This window comes from Hylobates moloch, unplaced genomic scaffold (assembly GCF_009828535.3).
Source record: "Hylobates moloch isolate HMO894 unplaced genomic scaffold, HMol_V3 SCAFFOLD_15, whole genome shotgun sequence".
Classification (NCBI taxonomy): domain Eukaryota; kingdom Metazoa; phylum Chordata; class Mammalia; order Primates; family Hylobatidae; genus Hylobates; species Hylobates moloch.
The window spans coordinates 8,294,944-8,317,725 of record NW_026652290.1 but is presented as its reverse complement, the minus strand read 5'-3'; the positions used below and the strand labels follow the sequence as shown (position 1 = coordinate 8,317,725).

Here is a 22,782-nt window from a genome sequence, read left to right as displayed (position 1 = left end):
CAAAATGCTGGGATTACAGGCATGAGCCATCATGCCCAGCCACATTCTTTGTTTAGAGTAAGGTTTCTCAATCTTGGCACTACTGTATGTATTAGTCTGTTTTCATGTTGCTGATAAAGGCAGACCTGAGACTGGGTAATTTATGAAGAAAAAGAGGCTTAATGGACTTACAGTTCCATGTGGCTGGGGAGGCCTCACAATCATGGTGGAAGGCAAAAGGCGCATCTTACACGGCGGCAGACGAGAGAATGAGAGCCAAGTGAAAGGGGTTTCCCCTTATAAAACCATCAGATCTCGTGAGACTTATTCACTACCACGAGAACAGTATGGGGGAAACTGCCCCCATGATTCAATTATCTCGCACCAGGTCCCTCCCACAACACATGGGAATTATAGGAGCTAAAATTCAAGATGAGATCTGGGTGGGGACACAGCCAAACCATTTCACTGTATTTAATTTTTTTGGAGCAAATTTTTAAAAAATATATTCACACAGATACAATTCAACCTTTTAAAACATGTGATTCCATAGTTCTTAGAAGATTCACAAAGTTGTGTGCCCATCATCACTAATTTTTTTTTTTGAGACAGAGTTTTGCTCTTGTCACCCAGGCTAGAGTGCAATGATGTGATCTCAGCTCACTGCAACCTCCGTCTCCCCCATTCAAGCAATTCTCCTGCCTCAGCCTCCCAAGTAGTTGGGATTACAGGTATGTGCCAACACATCCAGCTAATTTTTGTATTTTTAGTAGAGGCAGGGTTTCACCATGTTGGCCAGGCTGGTCTCAAACTCCTGACCTCAGGTGATCCGCCTGCCTCGGCCTCCCAAAGTGCTGGGATTACGAGCGTGAGCCACTGCACCTGGCGCCATCACTGTAATTTCAGAACATTTTCATTACTCCTAAAAGAAACCCCACACTCATTACTAATCACTCCCCCAGACCCCCTATTTCCTCCCGCAACCCCTGACAATCACTAATTTACTTTCTTTCTCTGTGGATTTACCTATTCTGGACACTTCGTATAAATGGAGTCATACAATATGTGGTTTTTGTGTCTGGCTTCTCTCATTTCGCATGTTTTCAACGTTCATCCATGTTGTAGCACGTTTAGGTGCTCCATTTCTTTCTATAGCTGAATAATATCCCATTGTATGGATGGACCACATTTTGGTCATTCATTCACCAGTAGGTAGACCCCTGGGTTCCTTCCACATTTTGGCTACTGTTAATAATGCTGCTATACACATCTATGTGCACGTTTCCATGTGGGCATATATTTTCCTTTTTTTTTTTTTTTTTTTTTTTTTTTGAGACAGAGTCTTGCTCTGTCGCCTAGGCTGGAGTGCAGTGGCACGATCTCAGCTCACTGCAAGCTCCGCCTCCCGAGTTCACACCATTCTCCTGCCTCAGCCTCGCGAGTAGCTGGGACTACAGGTGCCCACCACCACACCCGGCTAATTTCTTTTTGTATTTTTAGTAGAGACGGGGTTTCACCGTGTTAGCCAGGATGGTCTCGATCTCCAGATCTCGTGATCCGCCCGCCTTGGCCTCCCAAAGTGCTGAGATTACAGGCGTGAGCCACCACGCCCGGCCGTGGGCATATATTTTCATTTATCCTGGATATATACCTAGGAGTAGAATTGCTGGCTCTTCTGGTAACTCAAGGTTTGACTTTCTGACATTTCAGATGGGATCATTCTTTGTTGTTCTGTGCATTGGAAGATGCTTAGCAGAATCCCTAGCCTCTACCTAGTAGATGCCAGTAGCCACCCCCATACACACGTCAATTGTGACAACCAAATATGCCTCCAGATATTGCCAGATGTGGGGCAAAATCGCCTCAAGTTGAGAACCACTGGTGTCGAGCAGCTGTTGGCTCATTAGAGAAAAGCCAAGTCATGACACTGTTCCTTTGGGCCTGGAAAACATCCCACAGATCTTTTTAAACTTTCTCCCCACCCATCCTCCAATGCTGAATTTTAGTTTAAATGGACTGTCCTTTTCTCTCAGAGCCAGGCCCCTACTCTCATACTCCCCACTACCCCCATTTCTCGTTATGTCCTCATTCCCTTATTTAGCATCTATTGTTAACTGTCTGCTAGGTACCAAGTGCTGTCCTGACCCTGGGGGTGGGAAGTAAGCAAGATAACAAGGTTCCTGCTGCACAGCTGCCTCCTCCTTCTTCTCCCCCTCCTCCCTGTCACCACCAACAGACATCGGTTGGTGCCTGCCATGAAGAGGACTCATGTGCTCTTCTAGAAATTTATAATGAAGGTCTGTGAGAAGCCAAGAAGTCTACTGGGTTCGCATACCCATGATGTTAGGAGGACAGGAGCAAGGAAATCAGAGAAGGGACCAGAGAGGGATGGTCGCAGCAGAATCAGGCCCAGAATCCAGATACCCTGAGCCTGTCAGATGCCTCTTAGGCTTCCATTATTCAGGACTAGGCATGTCCGTCCTGAGAGGATCCACTCCCAGGCTTGCCAGGTGCATTATGACCCAGCCTTAGCAAATGCTGTGGAGACTCCAGGTTGCCTTTCTTTCTTAGGCTTAACAATTTTCTTTTCAGCCAGGTGCAGTGGCTCACACCTGTAATCTCAGTACTTTGGGAGGCTGAGGTGGGCGGATCACCTGAGGTCAGGAGTTCAAGGCCAGCCTGGCCAACATGGTGAAACCCCGTGTCTATTAAAACTACAAAAATTAGCCAGGTGTGGTGGCGGGTGCCTGTAATCCCAGCTACTCGGGAGGCTGAGGAACAAAAATCACTTGAACCCAGGTGGCAGAGGTTGCAGTGAGCAGAGATCGTGCCAGTGCACTCCAGCATGGGGGACAGAGCAAGACTCTGCCTCAAAAAAAAAAAAAAAAAAAAAATTATTTTGAAGCCCAAAAGGACTCAAAAGAGTTGCCCAGGAGAGAAAAGACTAGAAGATGCTCCAGCACCCCTCCTGATTTTATTCTCAGAAGCTCTTGGTCTTTTTCTTGGGATGGGATCTGATGCTTTTGACTGGACCCAACCTGTTCATCTAGCCCTATGTCACCGCCTCTTGCCATCCTGAGAAGCCACCCCTTTCTCCAAGCTCTGTTTTGTCCTTGCGAGGTGTACATACCCCCGTGTCTGGAAGGCCCCTTCCTTCTTCTCCACCAGGGAGTCTCCTGCTTATCCTTCCATGCCTGGGTGACATGTTCTGCCCTCTGAAGTCTCTGTTGGTCACGGTGGAATCAGATGGCTGTCGCCTCTCGGCAACCACCTCGGGGCATCTTGTGCATTGCACACTTAGGGCACTTGTCCCTGGTAAGAGGATGGCTTGTGGGTGTGGGCTCTTTGAGTGCGGAAATGATGTTTTGTCCCCAGAGCACAGCTCAGTGTCTACCATACAGTGGACATCCAGTCTGCCTGTGCTCAGCTATGAGTTGCTGTGTCACTGTCATTTCTTTCCAAATGTCCCTACTTGGGAACAGGACAGGCCCTTCCACTCTCACCATCCAGTTCCAGGAGGCTGGAAGGGAGTAGGATTGGGGGCAGCCTCGTGAACCTCCCTTCAGCTCCTGCAAAATCCTGAAGCCACGTGGTCTATAGCCCAGCACAGTCCAGTGGAAATATAATGCCAGCCATGTGTGTAATTTTAAATTTTCTAGTAGCCACATGAATTTCCATTGTAGATTTGATTTAGCCCAAAGCATTCAAAATAATATCATTTCAATGATAATGGAGGTATTTTAAATTAACTTATTTTTTCATAATGTCTTCAAAACCTAGTAAAACCTGGTATGTATTTGACACTTACAGCACATCTCAACACAGGCTAGCCATGTGTTCAGGTGCTCAAGAGCTACATGTGGCTCGTGGCCACCACCTTGGTCTGGATGCTTGTGACGAAGTCCTTCTATCTCCAACCTGGGTCTCCTTTGTCGTTCTTTTTTGCCTACCTTTTCCCCTCGCCCCTCCCGCTAGCTCTTAATTTTAAGTATTAGGAGAGGTAACAGTGGCATAAAATGTTTAGAGCCTGGCTGAAAGAATGATGAGAATAGGACTGTGAGCTCCATCTTGATTCCATAATTAGAATGCACGTATAAACCACAGAATGTTCCCCTTCTCCCCCTGTATGTCCCACCATTGCTCCCACCTCCCGGCTACAGCTCCCTCCTGCCTCTGGCCAGCTGACCTTCCTCTCCAAGGCCCTTGTTTTTTCTCTCCGTGGTCAGAACAATGCCCTAAAATAAGACTTTCAGGTGAAGCTTATGCATGTCTTTCCTGCTTGGTGAGTAGGGTATGATTAGAGTTGGATTTTTCCATCCCATAGTTACTCTACAGAATCAATTTAGTGTTCTGCTTATCTTTGGGACATTGATGTCATGTGATGGGTGGTCATGTGATGGGTGATGTCATGTGATGGATGATCATATGATGGGTGATGTCATGTGATGGGTGATGTCATGTGATGGGTGATCATGTGACAGGTGATGTCATGTGATGGGTGGTCATGTAATAGGTGATGTCATGTGGAGGTGGTCATGTGATAGGTGATATCATGTGATGGGTGATATCATGTGATGGATGGTCATGTGATGATCATGTGATGGGTGATGTCATGTGATGGGTGATGTAACATGATGGGTGATCATGTGATGGGTGATGTAATATGATGGGTGATCATATGATGGGTGATCATGTGATGGGTGATCATATGATGGGTGATCATGTGATGGGTGATGTCATGTGATGGGTGATGTCATGTGATGGGTGATGTGATGGGTGATCATGTGACAGGTGATCATGTGATGGGTGATGTCATGTGATTGGGGTGATGTCATGTGATGGGTGATCATGTGATGGGTGATGTCATGTGATGGGTGATCATGTGATGGGTGATCATGTGATGGGTGATCATGTGATGGGTGATGTCACATGATGGGTGATGTAATGTGATGGGTGATCATGTGATGGGTGATGTCATGTGATGGGTGATGTTATGTGATGGATGATCATGTGATGGATGATGTCACCTGATGGGTGATCATGTGATGGGTGACTGATGTCATAGGATTCCAGGGGGAGCACCTGTTCACCAAGCAGGGGAGAGGCTGTCAGTTCTCTGCCACGCTGGTAACACAATCTCTACTGGGGCTTCCTAGTGCTGACTGCTGCAGGTGGCTTATCATAGCACACCAAGGGCCACCACAGGGACACATTACCAAAGGAAACCCCAGAAGACACAAAATGTCCCCTTCTTCCTGCATAAACTTGGGAGCCAGATGTTGGGTGACATCGTTCACCATCTCTGGCTGCTCTGGCCTTGCTGGAACTCCCTCTTTTCTCTTCCTCCTCTTGCATCATGATAAATGGCTGATCATTAATGGATGAAAAGCGGTGTCTCTGACACAAAGGCTTGACGAGGCATCTCTGTCAAAGGGTCACACTAGATTCTATATCCACACACAGGGGACCTCCTGACTGGGGACCCTGAGCAGTGCCTTGGAGAATTCTGCAGCTTCCTGCTCTCAGGCCTGTGGCCCCATCTCTGTTTGACTGATGCCCCCGAGGATGCTCTGAGGTTAGAACACTCCCTCCCCGGCTGTGTTCTTGAGGCCACCCAAAGTGGGGAGCTGCATCTGAGACTCCACTTACAGCCAGAATACTCAAAGGCGCTACCTCCCAGGTAAAATGGTGGACCAGAAACTACCTGCTTGTGAGTAAGTAAGGAAGGAGAGCCAAGGTAAAGCCATTAGCATTTGCAGACCAGTTGTTCCCTGACAAACATAGATTTAGAAGAGAAATTGGCAGCTAAATAAAGTTTAGTACTTGTATTACTCAGGGTTCTCTAGAGGGACAGAACTAATAGGATAGATATATATATGAAGGGGAGTTTATTAGGAAAATGAACTCACACAATCACAAGGTAAAGTCCCACAATAGGCTGCTTGCAAGCTGAGGAGCCAGGAAGCCAGTCTGAGTACCGAAACCTCAAAGGTAGGGAAGCTGACAGAGCAGCCTTCAGTCTGTGGCTGAAGGCCCAAGAGCCCCTGGCAAATCACTGGTGTAGGTCCAAGAGTCCAGAAGCTGAAGAACTTGGAGTCCAACGTTCAAGGGCAGGAAGCATTTAGCACGGGAAAAAGATGGAGGACAGAAGACTTAGCCAATCTAGTCTTTCATGTTCTTCTGCCTACTTTTATTCTGGCCACACTGGCAGCTGATTGGATGGTGCCCACCCGGATTGAGGGTGGGTCTGCCTTTCCCACTCCACTGACTCAAGCATTAATCTCCTTTGACAATACCCTCACAGACACACCCAGGAACAATACTTTGCCTCCTTCAATCTGATCAAGTTGACATTCAGTATTAACCACCAAAGTACTTTTTTTTTTTCAGTCAGTGGTACAGTTGCCTGGGTTAGTACTGAGACAAAAGGATGATGGTGGGGGATGCTGGCTTGCACAGGACTTCAGCTGTGAGGAGCCTGTGCCCTCGTGGAGCCTTCTGTTTGCAGAAAGAAAGTTGCTGTGGCTCTGGAGGAGACGGAGCTGAGAAGCTGAGGAGGGGGAGAAAGGGTCAACTTCCTGACACTGCAGCCCACAGAGACACCTCCAACCTGCCTCAGGAGAGGGTGTGAGGGCAGGAGCTTGTTGTGTTTACAAAGAAAGAGGTATGGGGTCCAGAAAGACCCGGGAGGAGGCTTAGAATGGAGCAGGGTCCAGCAAGACTTCTGCAGCAGGTGTTTTGGTGACCTCCTACCTGACTCCACTCCACGATGGAGCCATCACCAGGTCTGGTCATCCACCCTTCCACATGTGAATCAGGGAAGGATAGTCCCAGCTTGAATGTGGTCCCGATCACCTTGTCAGTGATTAAGCTAAGGGTTGTCACCAGAGTCTGAAGCAGCCAATGAGACATCGAGGGGATGTGATTGGGGTGGGGGCTCTGGGAAACTTCTGGGAGCAGTGGTCTGGTTTTCTTCCTCGGAAGTCCTTGTGTCTGGTGTCTGGGCTGATCTCTCTGTGCTGCCTACTTCAGAGACCTCTCTCTGCTGCCTTAGGATGAAGGCAGTGCTGAGGCCGTGACCACAGAGCAAGAAGGAACTTGCATCAACCAATCCCAAGGACACCACCGAGGCCCAACAAACAAACCAAAAGCCCCAAATCAGCAATTAACAGTGAAACCAGAGAGGAAGCAGTGGCTGACCTTACAGAGAGGCTAGTATTTAGGGGATGAACTGCAGGGCTTGGGGGAGCAACAGGCTTAGACCACCCAAAATGGGTGCTGTGTCTGAGACTCCACTTAACCATTAGAATACTCAAAGGCACAACCTCCCAAATAAAATCTTGGACTAGAAACTCCCTACTTGTGAGTAGGGGAAATGATTTTTTTTAAAATAGTAATAATTGAAAAACTGGAAATTCATATGCAAAAGAATGACATCAGAACCTTCCCTAATACCATAGACAAAAATTAACTCAAATGGATCAAAGAGCTAAATGTAAGATCTAAAACCATAAAACTCTTAGAAGAAAACACAAGACCGAAGTTCCACAGCATTGGATTTGCCAGTGATTTCATAGACATGATGCCGAGGGGACAGGCAACAACAACAAGAAAACAGACAAATGGAATTTCATGAAAATTTAAATTATGTATTTTTGACTCCTATCTTTTTTTTTTTAATAGATGAGGGTTTTGCTGTGCTGCCCAGGCTGAAATGCAGTGGCTGTTTACAGGCATGATCATGGTGCACCGCAGCCTTGAACTCCTGAGTCCGAGTGATCCTCTCACCTCTGCCTCCTGAGTAGCCAGGATTACAGGTGCAAACCACCATGCCTGGCTAAAATTTCAAAATTTGTGCACCAAATGATGATATCAACAGAGTAAAAAGGCAACTCACACAATGGGATAAAATATTTGCAAATTACATATCTGATAAGGAATTATATCCCAAATATAGAGAGAACTCCTAAAACAATAATTAAAAAAAGTCCGATTAAATGGGCAAAGGACTTGACATTTCTCCAAATGAAATCTACAAATAGCCAATAAATACATGAAAAGATGCTCAACACCACTCATTATCAGGAAAATGCAAATTAAAACTGCAATGGGATATCACTTCGCACCTGTTAGAATAGTCATTGTGTGTGTGTATATATGTATGTGCATATATATATATACACATATATATGTATATATGTGTGTATAAAAACAACATGTATAAAACAACAGAGACAACAAATGCTGGTGAGAATGTGTGTATATATATATATATATATATGTATAGAAACAACATGTATAAAACAACAGAAAACAACAAATGATGGTGAGAATGTGGAGACACTAGAACCCTTGTGCACTATTGGTGGGGAGGTAAAATGATGTAGCTGCTATTATGGGAAATAGTATTGAGGTTTCTCAAAAAATTAAAAATAGAACTATCATATGATCCAGAAGCCCACTTCTGGGTATTTATCCAGAAAAACTGAAAACAGAATCGCAAAGTGCTATCTGCATGCCTATGTTCATTGGAAGCAGCATTATTCACAATAACCAAGAGATGGAAACAGTCTAAATGTCCATCAGTGGATAAATGGATAAAGAAAGTGTGATATGTACATACAATGTGATATTGTTTGGCTCTGTGTCCCCACCCAAATCTCATCTTGTAGCTCCCATAATTCCCACATGTTGTAGGAGGGACCTGATGGGAGATGATTGAATCATGGAGGGGGGGCTTTCCCGTGCTGTTCTGGTGATAGTGAATGGGTCTCATGAGATCTGGTGGTTTTATAAACGGGAGTCTCCCTGCAGAAGCTCTCTCTCTTTGCCTGCTGCCATCCATGTAAGATGTGACTTGCTCCTCCTTGCCTTCCACCATGATTGTGAGGCCTCCCCAGCCATGTGGAACTGTAAGTCCAATAAACCTCTTTCTTTTGTCGACTGCCCAGTCTTGGGTATGTCTTTATCAGCAGTGTGAAAACAGGCTAATACACAATGGAATAATTTTTTAGCAGGGGATGAGAAAAAAATATTTTATAGTGTGCTTGAAAGTAGGCTGAAAACACAGTTTTTTCTTCTATTTATTTTCTTTTAAAAATTATTACTATTTTTAATTGACACATAATCAGACATTTATGGGGCACATTGTGATATTTTGATACATGTATATAATGTGTAATGATCAAATAAGTGTAATCAGCATATCCATCACCTCACTTTTGTGTTGGAAACATTTAAAATCTACTCTTCTAGCTATTTGAAAATATACAGTAAGTTGTTGACAATTATAGACACCCCCTAGTGCTACAGCACACGAGGATTTATTCTGCCTATCCAGCTATACTTTTGTATCTGTTAACAAATCTCTGGCTATCCCCTAACCCCCGACACACTTCCCCACCTCTAATAACCACTGTTCTATTCTCTATGTCTTGAGATCAACTTGAGAACATGTGTTATTTCTCTTTCTGTGCCTGACTCATTTCATTCACATAACGTCCTCCAAGCTCATCCATGTTGCCACAAGTGACAGAATTTTGTTCTTTTTTTTTTAAGCAGAGCCTTGCTCTGTCACCAGGCTGGAGTGCAGTGGCATGATCTTGGCTCACTGCAACCTCCACCTCCCGGGTTCAAGCGATTCTCCTGCCTCAGCCTCCTGAATAGCTGGGACTACAGGTGCACACTACCAGGCCCAGCTAATTTTTGCATTTTTAGTAGAGACAGGGTTTCACCATGTTGGCCAGGATGGTCTTGATCTCTTGACCTCGTGATCCACGTGCCTCGGGCTCCCAAAGTGCTGGGATTACGGGCGTGAGCCACTGCGCCCAGTCGAATTTTGTTCTTTCTTACGCCTAAACAGTATTCCATTATGTATATGTGCCACTTATTCTTTATCTTACAATGGAATATAATTTTATTCAGCCTTAACAAAGAAGGAAAACCTGCCGTATTCAACAACATGGATGCATCTTGAGGACATTATGCTAACTAAAATAAGACAGTCACAGAAGGTTAAAGCCTGCATGGTTCTGCTGACATGAGGTAGCTAAACTAGCACACTCATAGAAGCAAAAAGTAAAATAGTGGCAGCCGGGGGCTGGTGGAGGAGTGGGAGGGGGAGTTGCTATTCAATAGGCGTGATTTAGTCATGCAAGGTGAGAAAGTTCTATAACTCTGCTGTACAACAATGTGCATGTAATTAATCATATTTTACTGCACACCTAAGAGTTTGTTAAGAGGGCAGATTTCATGTTAGGTGTTTTATGTTTGTTCATTTTTTACCACAAATTTTAAAAAGGGGAAGAAGAAGGAACCCGTGTCTCCCTCTCTGGTGAGGGCCCTTCCCACTGCTATCTCTTTACTGCCCCTAGCCAGCTGCCCTCGGCTCTGAACTTCCTCTGTGGCTGTGCAGTTGTTCAGAAGTAAAGGCCTGTGGTAGGCCGGGCGCGGTGGCTCACGCCTCTAATCCCAGCACTTTGGGAGGCTGAGGCGGGCGGATCACGAGGTCAGGAGATCGAGAACATGGCGAAACCCCATCTCTACTAAAAATACAAAAAAAATTAGCCGGGCGTGGTGGCGGGCGCCTGTAGTCCCAGCTACTCAGAGAGGCTGAGGCAGGAGAATGGCGTGAACCCGGGAGGTGGAGCTTGCAGTGAGCCAAGATTGGGCCACTGCACTCCAGCCTGGGCGACAGAGCGAGACTCCGTCTCAAAAAAGAAAAAAAAAAGGCCTGTGGGAAGGGCCTCATGGGGAAGGAAAAGCTGTGCTTTTTTCTTAAAAGAGCAAGAGCCATACCTGCCCACTAACGTTTTTTTAATTTTTTTTTTTGAGACAGAGTTTCGCTCTGTCCTCTGTTGCCCAGGCTGAAGTGCAATGGCACGATCTCGGCTCACTGCAACCTCCACTTCCCGGGTTCAAGTGATCCTCCTGCCTCAGCCTCCTGAGTAGCTGGGACTACAGGTGTACACCACCACACCCAGCTAATTGTTGTATTTTTAGTAGAGACAGCAGTTTCGCCATGTTGGCCAGGCTGGTCTTGAACTCCTGACCTCAGGTGATTCACCTGCCTCAGCCTCCCAAAGGTCTGGGATTACAGGCAGGAGCCACCATGCCCAGCCCATCACTAACTTTTGGTTCCATTAAGTGTGAAAATCAGCATATGCCAAATCCTCATGGTCTGTGGCTATTTAAGGGCATGACGGCTTTGGCTCCAAGCTCCCAATTGAAACCTATTTGTTGGAAAATGCAATGCCAGCATTAGTGACTCATTTATTGACTTCTGTCTTTCTCCCTACCCCAGAGAATGGGCATATTAGGCAAGCCTTGCTTGTCAGCTTGTGTTGGAACCCAAGGGGTATTTCCTAGAGATGTGTACAAGGGGTGGTGGTGTAAGGGTGTGCGTGGTGGGTGGTAGTTGGGTAGACAGACAATAGATGCCTACTTTAGTCCAGTGGATTCTCCTTAACAGAGCCACGAGAATAACAACCCAGCCACACTAGCTCCAGAGAGATTGAGGGATTCATTGAATATCAACAGGAAGAAACGGTGGGAAAAGAATGACATCACGTTGACAAGCGCCAATGTCCCCTCGCCCCTTTGAGTCCAGCTGATGAAGCACCGTGCTTTGGCTTTCCCTCCCGCGGAGCGGTGCAGTCCTCCCTGGGTCTGGTCGGATCTTTGGGAGGCTGGATCCAGGAAAGCATTCCAGGAGGCAGGGCCCCGGGGCTGGTGGACTGTGGGTCTTGGTCCCTCACAGAATGACTCAGGGGTTCTTAGCCGGACTCGAACTCTCCTCTCTGGCCATTATGGAATTTTCAGGCCCATCATTGGCCAGAGCCCTAAATTCAGTTCAAAGTCAGAGAAAGTTTCTCTTCGGCTGAAGGACAAGAAGAGGGGATTAGAGAGTCGCAGTGGGAAGGGGAGGCTCCGGGTGCCATGCTAGGGACCAGAGGGTCCCCTCTCCTTTATCCACTGCTGACAGTCAGGACTCCCTATTAGAACCAAGAGCAGGTTGGAGGCATCCTCATGGGTGTCCAAAGGGCAACATGCTGAACATGTGCGCGGTGTTTGCGTGTGGGCAGGTGGGGGCGGGAGCACGTCTCACATGGGAAGGTCCCTTTGGTGTGAGGGTCCCTCACCCATACAGCACAAAGTGACCACATTCGAGGGCCTCATCGCCGTGGGTGAGGCCTGTGAGGAGACAGAGCCACTTCCCTAGTACAGTTTTCATTAGTAACATGATTTCAACATCACTGAAAAGGGAGGGTGCCATTTCCTGCGACGGTTTTCGTTACTGCCCTCCCCACCTGGAGGTGGTTCTTGAGGCCCGACAGGCTCTTTTGGGAAGGAGACCTGAGCTGTCATGCCGAGGAGGCTCCCAAGCTGCAGCCCCTCTGAGGTGGGGGAGTGGGCAGGGAGCTTGGGGAGCCAGGAGGAGGAGGAGGTGGGAGGAGGAGGCCAAGCACTGGGCTGGGCCAGGGAGGTTCCCATTGCCTCCTCAGCCCTGTGGACTCAGAGCAATGTCCTCCCTGGGGACAGAGTCCATCCAGCCCCTCATGCCCCAGAACCAGGAACTCATCCCAGAATCACTCTCCTTGTGTGTGGGATCAGACAGGTTTCCTATGAACATGTCATTAAAACCCAACTTTGCTAGAAAAAAATATTTTTAAAAAACGGATATACCAGGCTCTCAGGCAAAGACGGTGTTGAGTTGGTCTCCGGAATGATGGAAGTCTAGGGCTGAGGGGTCTCCCCTAACCTCTTTCTGTACTTTGGTCCCATACTCTGTGCCCGAGTTATTCCAGCAGCGGGGACAGAGTCATCCAGTTCTTGAGCTCCATCTCTACAGCTCCTGACCAAGAGAACAGGTGCTGGCACCCCAGGAGGTGATGGTGGCTTGGGAGAGGACCTGGCTAACTCCCTGAGCTGTGCAGAACAGGGAGGTGCCCACCAGCTCCAAGGCCAGGACGGAGTCCCAGGGCCCCTATCTCAGTCGCTGCATCCCGAGGACTCGGAGATGTTCCTTCCACAGCCCGAGTCCCTTCTGGAAACGTGGTCCAGGGCAGGAAGGCTCTGCAGATCCATCTCTCTAAGCGGCCATGTCTTTAGTCAGAAGATCAGAGAAGTTCATGTATTCAGGCTGTTCCCCTGGCTCCTCAGGGACCCTCTGAGACCCCTTCAACCAGAGGATGGCAGTGACCAAGATGAGCAAGATGGGCACCTTCACAAATACCAGGAGCACGTAGTGGTTCCTGGGGAAGGGGATGCAGTGGTCAGAGCCCTGGGCATCCCCAGGCCATGTCACTCCCATCCCCTGACCCTGTGAACCACCAGCCAAAGCCTGTGACCCTGGGCTGGGCAGCCCCACTCTGACAATCCCTGTAAACCTCCTCCTTGGTTCAACCTCAAGGGCTCCTCCAACAGTCACCTTGGCTGGTTTTGCACAGGGCCCGTCTTCCTTTCTAACGTCACCTTCTGGGACCCTCTTTGCCCAAAGTACATCTCAGCTCAACAGAAGCGCCAGAGGTCACCAAATACAGGTTGTGTTTCCTGCCTCTGTTCCTGCTAATGCCAGCTCCAGGCTGGTAAATCACCCTTCCTGCTCTGTGTCCCTTGATGTCTTGCACCACAGAGGGTGGTATCTTATCTCCCCCTGGCACCCACGAGGCCACCAATGCAAGGTTGACCGATTGACTGGGCGGATGATGCTCACTCAGAAGAGTTCTGCAGAGTGGTTTCCTGGTGAGAGCTAGGGTAGGGAGATGGTGGATTGCAGTGATGGGGGCAGGAGAGAGATGGAGGGGGGGCTTGGGGCCTTAACTCTGGCTAGAACAGGTGCTGGCATTTGATGACAGGCAGGAGTTCCCAGGCTTGGCTTCCCCTTAGGAGGGACCCCAGGTAGGGGCAGGAGAAAGAACCACATGACTCACCTCTTGTGGGAGCCGATGAACACCCCCATATTGCTGTTGGCAGGTGAGCTTGCTGTTGTGGAAGCTGCTCCCTCTAGACACAGGCAAAGTCAGCCATGGGTTATTAGCAGAGTTGGGAGCTCGTGCATGGGTCACAAAGCCACCTGACCCTGCCAGCCCTCACCAGAAGACCCTTTCCCCTGGAGTAGGAGGATTTTTCTCTCCTGCTACAGCCCCTCATGCTTCTACTGAGTCACTTCAATCTCAACACACAGACATTTTTCCCCATCATGTTCAGATGTGGCAAGAAACATTAAAAATTAAATAGGAGTAAGCACTGTAGTTTATTCTGGGAGAGAGAGGCTTTCTCATACTTTCTTTCCACCTATCCTGCAAGTGGGACTATTGGATGGGGAAATAAATTTCTGGTCTTTTCCACTGGAGTGGTGCCTGAGCAGGGCTTAAGGAGAAAAGATTCTGGAAATGGGCTGTCCAGAAACTGGGGTAGTCCAGAAAAAGGGAAAAGGGGCTCCAGAAGGCTCATGAAGAAAAGGGCACACTCCAGTTAACTAGAGAACACCAACTATGAGAAACGGAACATTTTTAGGAGCAACTATATAGGCAATTTGTTGGGGCCAGTCTGGTGGGCGGGGGGCCCTGAGCCCAGCCCGGCACTGAGTATCCATGACCCAACAGTGATCTTTTATTTCAGCCCTCGGCCCCAGCAAATTCTTCTCAAAGGTCCCACGCTGTCCAGGCGTGGTGGTTCACGCCTGTAATCCCAGGACTTTGGAAGACCAAGGGAGGCAGATCGCTTGAGCCCAGGAGTTCGAAACCAGCCTGGGCAACGTGGTGAAACCCCGTCTCTACAAAAAATACAAAATCAACCAGGCGTGGTCATGCGCCCCTGTAGTCCCAGCTACTCAGGAAGCTGAAGTGGAAGGATTGATTGAGTCCAGGAGGTCGAGGCTGCAGTGAGTCAAGGTCACCCCATTGCACTCCAGCCTGGGCTACAGAGTGAAACCCTGTCTCAAAAAACAAACAAAACAAAACAAAACAAAATAAAAAAGGCCCAGGCTTTGGCCACACTAGGTGGGCTCCTGTCTGAGCCACAGGTAATTCCAGTCACGACAGTTCCTATGAAGCCCCTGATCATCTTACAGGCTGGCACCCCTGTAGGTCCCCCACCCAGGACTCCGGAACAGCTCTCCCCCTAAAGCTCCACACTGGCCACTGTTTTTTGTCTCTTTGTACCGCCTGCATGTGTTGCTCAATCCCCTCTCCGCCCCCATAGACATTCTGGGCTTCCCCTACTTGGCAGCCCTGGGGAAGTCTTGCTTGACCCTTTCTGGGCTCCTCTTTGCCCAGCTGCAGCCACTGTATCCATGTGCCTCTTTGGTCCCAACACCAACTGTACACAGGCTTGTTCTAAAGCCAGCACTGTCTATTTCCACATCACCACCAAATGGACCCGAGTGAACACTGAGCTGATGAAGTACTGAGTACGGGTGTGTGGGTGGAAGTGGGGGTTGGGGACTGCTTCCCAGACTCCAGCAACAGCAGCAGGACGACCCCAGAGTCTGTCAGTGGAGTCCAAGGCATGGAGGAGATGCCAGGGCAGCCAGAGTGGTCCCTGATGTTGCCCGTGATGGAAGCCATCCTTTCGTTTTAAAGCATCCACTGTCACCCAAGCACCTCCCTGGGGCTTTCTTACCCCGTGCTCATCTTACACAGCCAGATAAAGTAGCAGAGCAGGTGGCTGGGGACCTAGAGAGGAGGGTATTGTAAGACACCCAGAGCTACTCTGGGTTGGCGCAGTTAGTGGGACTCAATACTAGGATCCCCTGGGCCACTCTAGGTTCCCTCTCTGCCATGTCATGAGCAGGGCTGGGCCACCAGTCACCACAGTTGAGGTCCCCATTCCCACCCCCATCCCAAGCCCCACCTGGATTCCTTGGAGAGACCTCAGGGACTGAGACGGCAGAGCGATGCTGGCTGCCACTCTCCCTTAGTTTCTGTCACCTCCTTCCCAGTCAGTCTGTCTGCCTGTCTGTCTGTCTCTCTGTCTCTCATGCTCACCATCATTCCCTTTCAGCCTTGCGGGGGAGCAGGTAAGAGCATTGACTTTCCCTGCCCTGAGCTCCAGGGCCTCCTCATGTAGATGAGAAAGTTCTTACCTCCGTCAACGATCACTTTCACTCGAGTCCCAAGGTCAGTTCCTGTTCTTTCAATCCCACACCAGTAAATGCCTTCGTCATCTCGCCTGAGCCCCTCCATGGTCACAGTGAATGTGCGGTCTTTCTGATTGTCCTTGATGGACACACGGTCACTCTTCTCTACTTGCTCCGACCCTCTGGTTCGAATGAGGATCTTGCACGTATCCCAGCGTGCCCCTCGGCACCACCACTTGATGTAAGTCTCCCATCCTTGCTTATAGTGGCACTGAACCGTCACGAACCCCTGCTCTGGGGCTCTCACGAACTCTGGGCCTTGGATGGAGAAACAGCCTGCAAAACAGAATCCCAAGATACAGCTCCTGTTGCCTGAGCCAATTTGGTGTTTAAGAGTCCCAAGTGTGTCTCTAGCACACCCGATTCCTCATCCCCATCTCCCTCTCAGTCCAGTCCCCCACCAGCTTCTAGACCTGCTTAGCATGTGACACCATGGTCTCCTACCACCTTCTTTCCTTGTCCTCTCAATGCTGTTCTCATCGGAGCCAAATATTTAACAACCAGCCCTCTGGGGGAAAAAAATCTCTGGTTTAGGAGCTGGGCACGGTGGCTCACACTTGTAATCCCAGAACTGTGGGAAGCCAAGGTGGGCAGATCACCTGAGGTCAGGAGTTCGAGACCTGCATGGCCAACAGGGTGAAACCCAGTCTTTACCAAAAATACAAAAATTAGCTGGGCGTGGTTGCAGTCACCCATAGTCTCAGCTACGCGGGAGGCTGAAGCATGAGAATTGCTTGAACCCGGGAGGTGGAGGTTGCAGTGAGCTGAGATCACACCACTGCACTCCAGCCTAGGCAACAGAGTGAGACTCTTGTCTAGAAAAAGAAAAAGAAAAAAAAATCTGGTTTTAATATTTGTCAAATTCCATAGTGTAACTACTCCCACGGTGGCAGATGTTAGGTAATCCACGTGATGTCATTGGACACAGAGCTGGGAAAAGGTGTCCCAAGCCAGCTCCTGTGAGCCAGCCCCAGCACACTGCGGGGGTACCCAGAGTTCCCTCTCTAGCCTTCATCTTGTCTCATCTGAGAAGCCTCCATGGAGGGAGTCTCTCCATTTCCATGGCTTTAATGATTACCTGTTTCCTGATGATTCCCAAATCCATATTTGCAGCTCAGACTCCCCTTAGTTGGCCCACCATTTACAAAGACACGCTGGATGTCTCCACCCCAGATTCCTTCGTTGCAGAACTGAATGCACTTCCTCTCCCACCCTGAACTACTCTCCCTCGGTACTTTTTTCTAGTGGGGCAATTGGATGTGGCAAGAGTACCAAAGGCCTGGTGAAAGCTGGGCAGGATAGAGGTGAGCATAAGCAAATGGCAGTCCGTGCCTCTGCTGATTGACTCCAGTTAGGCTGTGTGCAGATGGGCGCTTTCCTTGGCAATGACACGAATTTCTCGATCACGCAGAAGTGGACAAAGGGGCAGAGTCACAGGGGAAGCCTCTCTTGACTCTCTCTTGGCCTCAGAGCTTCAGGCCCAGGCCAGGTGTCTCTGCAGGGTGGAGAGAGCCAGGTCTATTTCCCCAGGCAGATGGCACCTCCTCACAGCTTGGGCCTTCTCCTTGAAGCTGCTTTAGTTTTCTTGAACTTTGCATTTGTGGTTGGTAGAATAATGTCCCCCATAGGTGTTGGCATCCTGATACACAAAACCTGCGAATATGTCCCCTGACATGGCCGGAGGGACTCTGCAGATGTGATGAAGTTAAGGACCTTGAGACAGGAAGAATATCCTGAATAATCTCCATGGATATTCTAAGTGAAAGAGGGTTGAGGGAGAGTCTGATAGGAAGATGCTCTGTTGCTGGCTTTGAAGTGGAGGAAGAGGCCACCGGCCAAGGAAAGCAGATGGCTTCTAGAAGCTGGAAAATGCAGGGAAACAGATTCTCCCCTAGAATAGGGGTTCCCAACCCCAGGACCACAGACTAGTAACGGCCCATGGCCTGTTAGGAACTGGACCTTACAGCAGGAGGTGAGCGGTGGGCAAGCAAGCGAAGCTTCATCTGTATTTACAGCCACTCCCCGTTGTTCAAACTACTATCTGATCTCTGCCTCCTGTCAGATCAGTGGCGGCATTAGATCCTCATAGAAGTGAGAACCCTATTGTGAATTTCGTGTGTGAGGGATCTAGACTGCACACACTTTATAAGAATCTAATGCCTGATGATGTGTCACTGTCTCCCATCACCCCCAGATGGGACCGTCTAGTTGCAGGTAAACAAGCTTAGGGCTCCCACTGATTCTACATTATGGTGCAGTGTATAATCATTTCATTATATATTACAATATAATGGTAGTATAAAGAATACGGTAAGTGTAATGCATTTGAATCATCCCAAACCATCCTCACCCCACTCCTGGTGTGGAAAAATTGTCTTCCACAAAACTGGATCCTGGTGCCAAAAAGGTTGGGGACCACTGCTCAAAGAAACCCAACCCTACATGCACCTCAGTTTTAACCAGTAAGACCACTCCAGGCTCTGGTCTTCAGAAGCATCAATGAGATGATGAAATTGTGCAGTTCTAAGCCATAGAGTTCATGTTAATTTGTTACAGCAGCCACTGGAAATTAACATAGCATCCAATCAGCAGAACCAACTTGATTCTCTTCAAACCAGCAGCTCCACCACCCAGCCTTCCAGAAGAGCTTGGCATCTTCTTTCATGCTGTCCTCTCCTTCAGCCCCCAGAGCTGATTGTTAGCCAGTTTAGTCAGCTCTATCCTAGAGATGCTCCTCAGATTTTTTTTTCTTCTTTCAGTCTCTGCCATCGCAGGCCATGAGGACAGCATGACATCAGAGAGAGTGTGAGTTTGATGCAGAAAGACTTGACGCTGAACTAGTTGGGAAACCCTGGCAGAGTTGCTTAACCTCTGCAGGTCTCGCTTCCTTATTCATAAGACAGTCATGCTACGCTCTACTTTGAAGGTGGTAATAGGACTTGGATGTGTGTAGGCTGGGCAAGGTGGCTCATGCCTGTAATTCCAAAGCTGTGGGAGGCTGAGGCAGGAGGATTGCTTGAGCCCAGGAGTTCTAGACTAACCTGGGCAACATGGTGAAATCGTGTGTCTGCAAAAGCAAAAGATTAGCCAGGAGTGATGGTGCATGCCTGTGGTCCCAGCTGCTTGGGGGGCTGAGGTGGGAGGATCGCTTGAGCCTGAGAGTTCAAGGCTGCAGTGAGTTATAATCGCCCACCACTGCACTTCAGCCTGGGTGACAGAGTGAGACACTGTCTTCAAAAAATTATTTATTTTTAAATTTAAAAGAAGACTTGGGTGTATGTCCAACACCAGACATTTGGGGTTTACTCTGTCAGTGACAGCTCATCAACAAGTCAGGACTTCATCTGTGCCTGGATCATGGCAGTGGCATCTGGAGAGGTCTCCCCAGCCCCAGCAGCATCCTCCCCACTCTCCTCTCCTGAGGATTATGGCCTTCATAATCTTGTCTTTTGTGTTTCCAACCTCATATCCAACTCGCCACCCCCAAGATGTCCTGCACACTGACAGCTCCCTCTGATTTCCTCTCCATACCGCTGCCTGAGTTGGGTACTGAGACTGTCTCCTCCTCATCATCAGCTGCACTTGCCCTGAGCATCTAAAAATCTTTTCAGGGCTGGGAATGGTGGCTCATGCCTGTATTCCCGCACTTTGGGAGGCCAAGGTGGGTGGATCACCTGAGGTCAGGAGTTCGAGACCAACCTGGCCAACGTGGCAAAATCCTGTCTCTACTAAAAATACAAAAATTAGCCAGGCATGGTGGCAGGTGCCTTAATCCCAGCTTCTCAGGAGGCTGAGGCAGGAGAATCACTTGAACCTGGGAGGCGGAGGTTGCAGTGAGCCAAGATTGCACCACTGCACTCCAACCTGGGTGACAGAGTGAAACTCCGTCTCAAAAACAAAAAACAAAAACAAAAACAAAATACCCAAAAACAAACTGGATTTGTCAGCAATCACTAACAGCAGAAAAGAGATGCTGCTGCATTGAACAAAGTGTCATCAATCCCAGCTTCAGTCATTCAAACTGTAAAGGGCTCACGATGTAATTAGGCCCGTTTAAAAAAATATGTGGGGGTTTCTCTAACTACAGAATATGATGGCTGGAACTATTAATCAGGCTTCTATGTGTTGTCAAGAGTTGGTATGAGGAACAATAGAGACGGAAATAACAGGGCAGCCGTCAGCTTGGAGCAGAGCCCTGTTGAACGGGCTGAAGGGTTGAAGTCCAGCCAGGACTGGAGTCGGGTCTCAGAACTCCCCAGCTGTGCTCCTTCCTGTTGTCCCTCTGTGGACTGCTCTATCTGTGCCAGATGGTCAGTCCCTAGGCTCCAGGAGAAAAATGTGTGGCCCACACACATTGCACACCCTGCGTAAAATTCTAGATTGTCCCCTAATGCCCTCTAGGTGTCCACCAAGGTTTGCCAAGGAGAAGATCATCTAGCCCTTCCCACTTTCCACCTGGGTTCTTGAGAATTTTTTTCTTTGAAAGTCTCAGCTCCTGAGCCTGGCATAGATGGCCTTCATAATCTTGTCTTTTGTATTTCCAACCTCATATCCAATTCGCCACCTCCAAGACATCCTGCACACTGACAGCTCCCTCTGCATGAAGCCACCATTCTTTCTAAGCCTCCATCTCTCTACACAGGTCCCCCAACACACACACACACACACACACACACACACACACACACTCTCTCTCTCTCTCTCTCTCTCTCTCTCTAGAGTGTTCTCCTCTCAGCTCTGCTTCAGAGACTGAGCTTCCTTCTACAAGGCGCATCAAGTGCACAGCTTCGTGAGTCTTTCTCTAGTCACCAGAGAGAACTGCTTCATCCTCTGCACACACCTCCACCAATGCCTTATTGTGTCCTGTAATTGCTCATTGTTTATGTGTATGTCTCACCCACTAAGCCATCTGGAGTCTTTTTACTTTATTTTTTTTTTCGAGACAAAGTCCCGCTCTATCACCCAGGCTGGAGTGCAGTGGTGCTATCATACCTCTGCAGAATTGAATACCTGAGCTCAAAGGATCCTCCAGCTTCAGCCTCCCAAGTAGCTGGGACTACAGGCACGTGTCACCACACCCAGCTAATTTTTGATCATTTTCTGTAGAGACGAGGTCTCACCATGTTGCCCAAGCTAGTCTTAAATGCCTGGACTCAAGCAATCCTCCCACCTTGGACTCCCAAAGTGTTAGGATTGCAGGTGTGAGCCACCACCTCAAGCCTGGAGTCTTCTTTAACGGCCAGTTCTCCTCCTCTTTTTTCTTGATGTCCTCAGGCCCCGAAGCACACGATGTCAGTCCCCAGTGCACCTTTGTCGAATGACTTCACAAAGCCACCTCTCATTTCCCTGGATGTGGAAGGACAAACGCCCTCTGCCTCCTGCCCTGCCCCTGTCATACCAAGCGCCCAAGGCCCCAGCCCCACTCACCTGAGAGGCTGAGAAGGAGCAGAGTGGGGGGCAGCCACATGGCTCTGCCTTCCCGGCTCCTCGTCCGCCTGATCTGCAACCAGTGGCAAATGCAGATCCCAGATGCACTCTGGAAGTTCTGCCTGAGCTCAGGCTTGCACCTTCTGCGCATCTAGACCGCCTTTGACTTTCTTACTCATTCACTTCCTTTTATAGAGTGGGTAGTTCCTGCTTCTATTCAACGAAAGAGGTGTCATTTTTTGGCAGGGCTGGGCCACAGGGCTTGAGCATCGTCACTGTGTAAAAAAGAGGAGGGAGGGGACTGTGCAGGGTCTTTAGGGTAGGGGGAGATACGTCTGCAGAAGGGGTGGGGTGGGGGGCATCTGGCCTAGCAGGCCTTGGGTCCAAGGGGTATAACACTCTGGGAGTCAATTTCAGAACTGTTCTATACCACAGTGATGGGTCCCAGCAGCAGGGAACACCCAACTCAGATGTCAGATGGGCCATGCTGGGCACACCTGAAGATGCATTTGTTCAAGTGTCATAGCCAAGTGCATAAACATGCAGACTGTTGGGTCAGACAGACCTGACTCTAACCCCACGAGCACCACCTACAAGCTGCGTGACTGTGGACAACCCAATCAACATCTCTGTGCCTCAGTTATTGTATCTATTAATTGGGCTCATAATGTTTGTTGTTGTTGTAAGAGTTATTAAGAAATTATTTTAGGCAGATAGAGAGGAAAAGGGGTCCTTGGGAAGATTTATTTTTTTTCTTTTAAAGCAGCTCCGTAAATGTTTCTGGTCTAGCAGAAAAGCCCTGGCTCTTAGAGCTGGGCAGGCAAGCTTTGATATGCAAATACAGGCCATTAGAAACTAGGTCCACCCAAACGTGGAGACTCCTGCCTCTTCTTCTTGTCCCCACATGTGCCTGGCAACTTGTCCACCCCTACATATCCCCATGTGTGTAGAACATCATGGCGCCTGCATTGGTGTATTAAAAGGCTAAGGTAGGAGGGCTAGTTTTTTCGTGGGCTACTTGAATGACATACCTGGTCAAACCAATCCCCTGGGCCCTATGCAAATCAGGTGCCGCCTCCTCCAGCCTCCTCATATAACTGGCTGTTTTCCACCATACTCGAAGTTCCCTCTTTCAGCTTGGAGCCCGCCTCCCTCAGTCTCAGAACAGGGGGAGCCTCTTCCTTCCTTCTTTCTTGTCTATTAAATTCTCCACTCCTTAAAACCACTCCACGTGT

General features: G+C 48.7%; 1 protein-coding gene across 1 annotated transcript; it reads right to left on the bottom strand.

The window, feature by feature from the left end:
• Nucleotides 1-11,481: 11,481 nt before the first annotated feature.
• On the bottom strand, nt 11,482-21,712 carry CD300LB (CD300 molecule like family member b). Its single transcript, XM_032177482.1, has 4 exons — nt 21,548-21,712; nt 16,067-16,396; nt 13,911-13,983; nt 11,482-13,232 (listed from the first exon to the last, which is right to left on the bottom strand). The coding sequence occupies exons 1-4, from the start codon at nt 21,696-21,698 to the stop codon at nt 13,070-13,072; spliced, it is 717 nt and encodes a 238-aa protein (XP_032033373.1). The 5' UTR covers nt 21,699-21,712; the 3' UTR covers nt 11,482-13,069.
• Between the last annotated feature and the right edge of the window lie 1,070 nt (nt 21,713-22,782).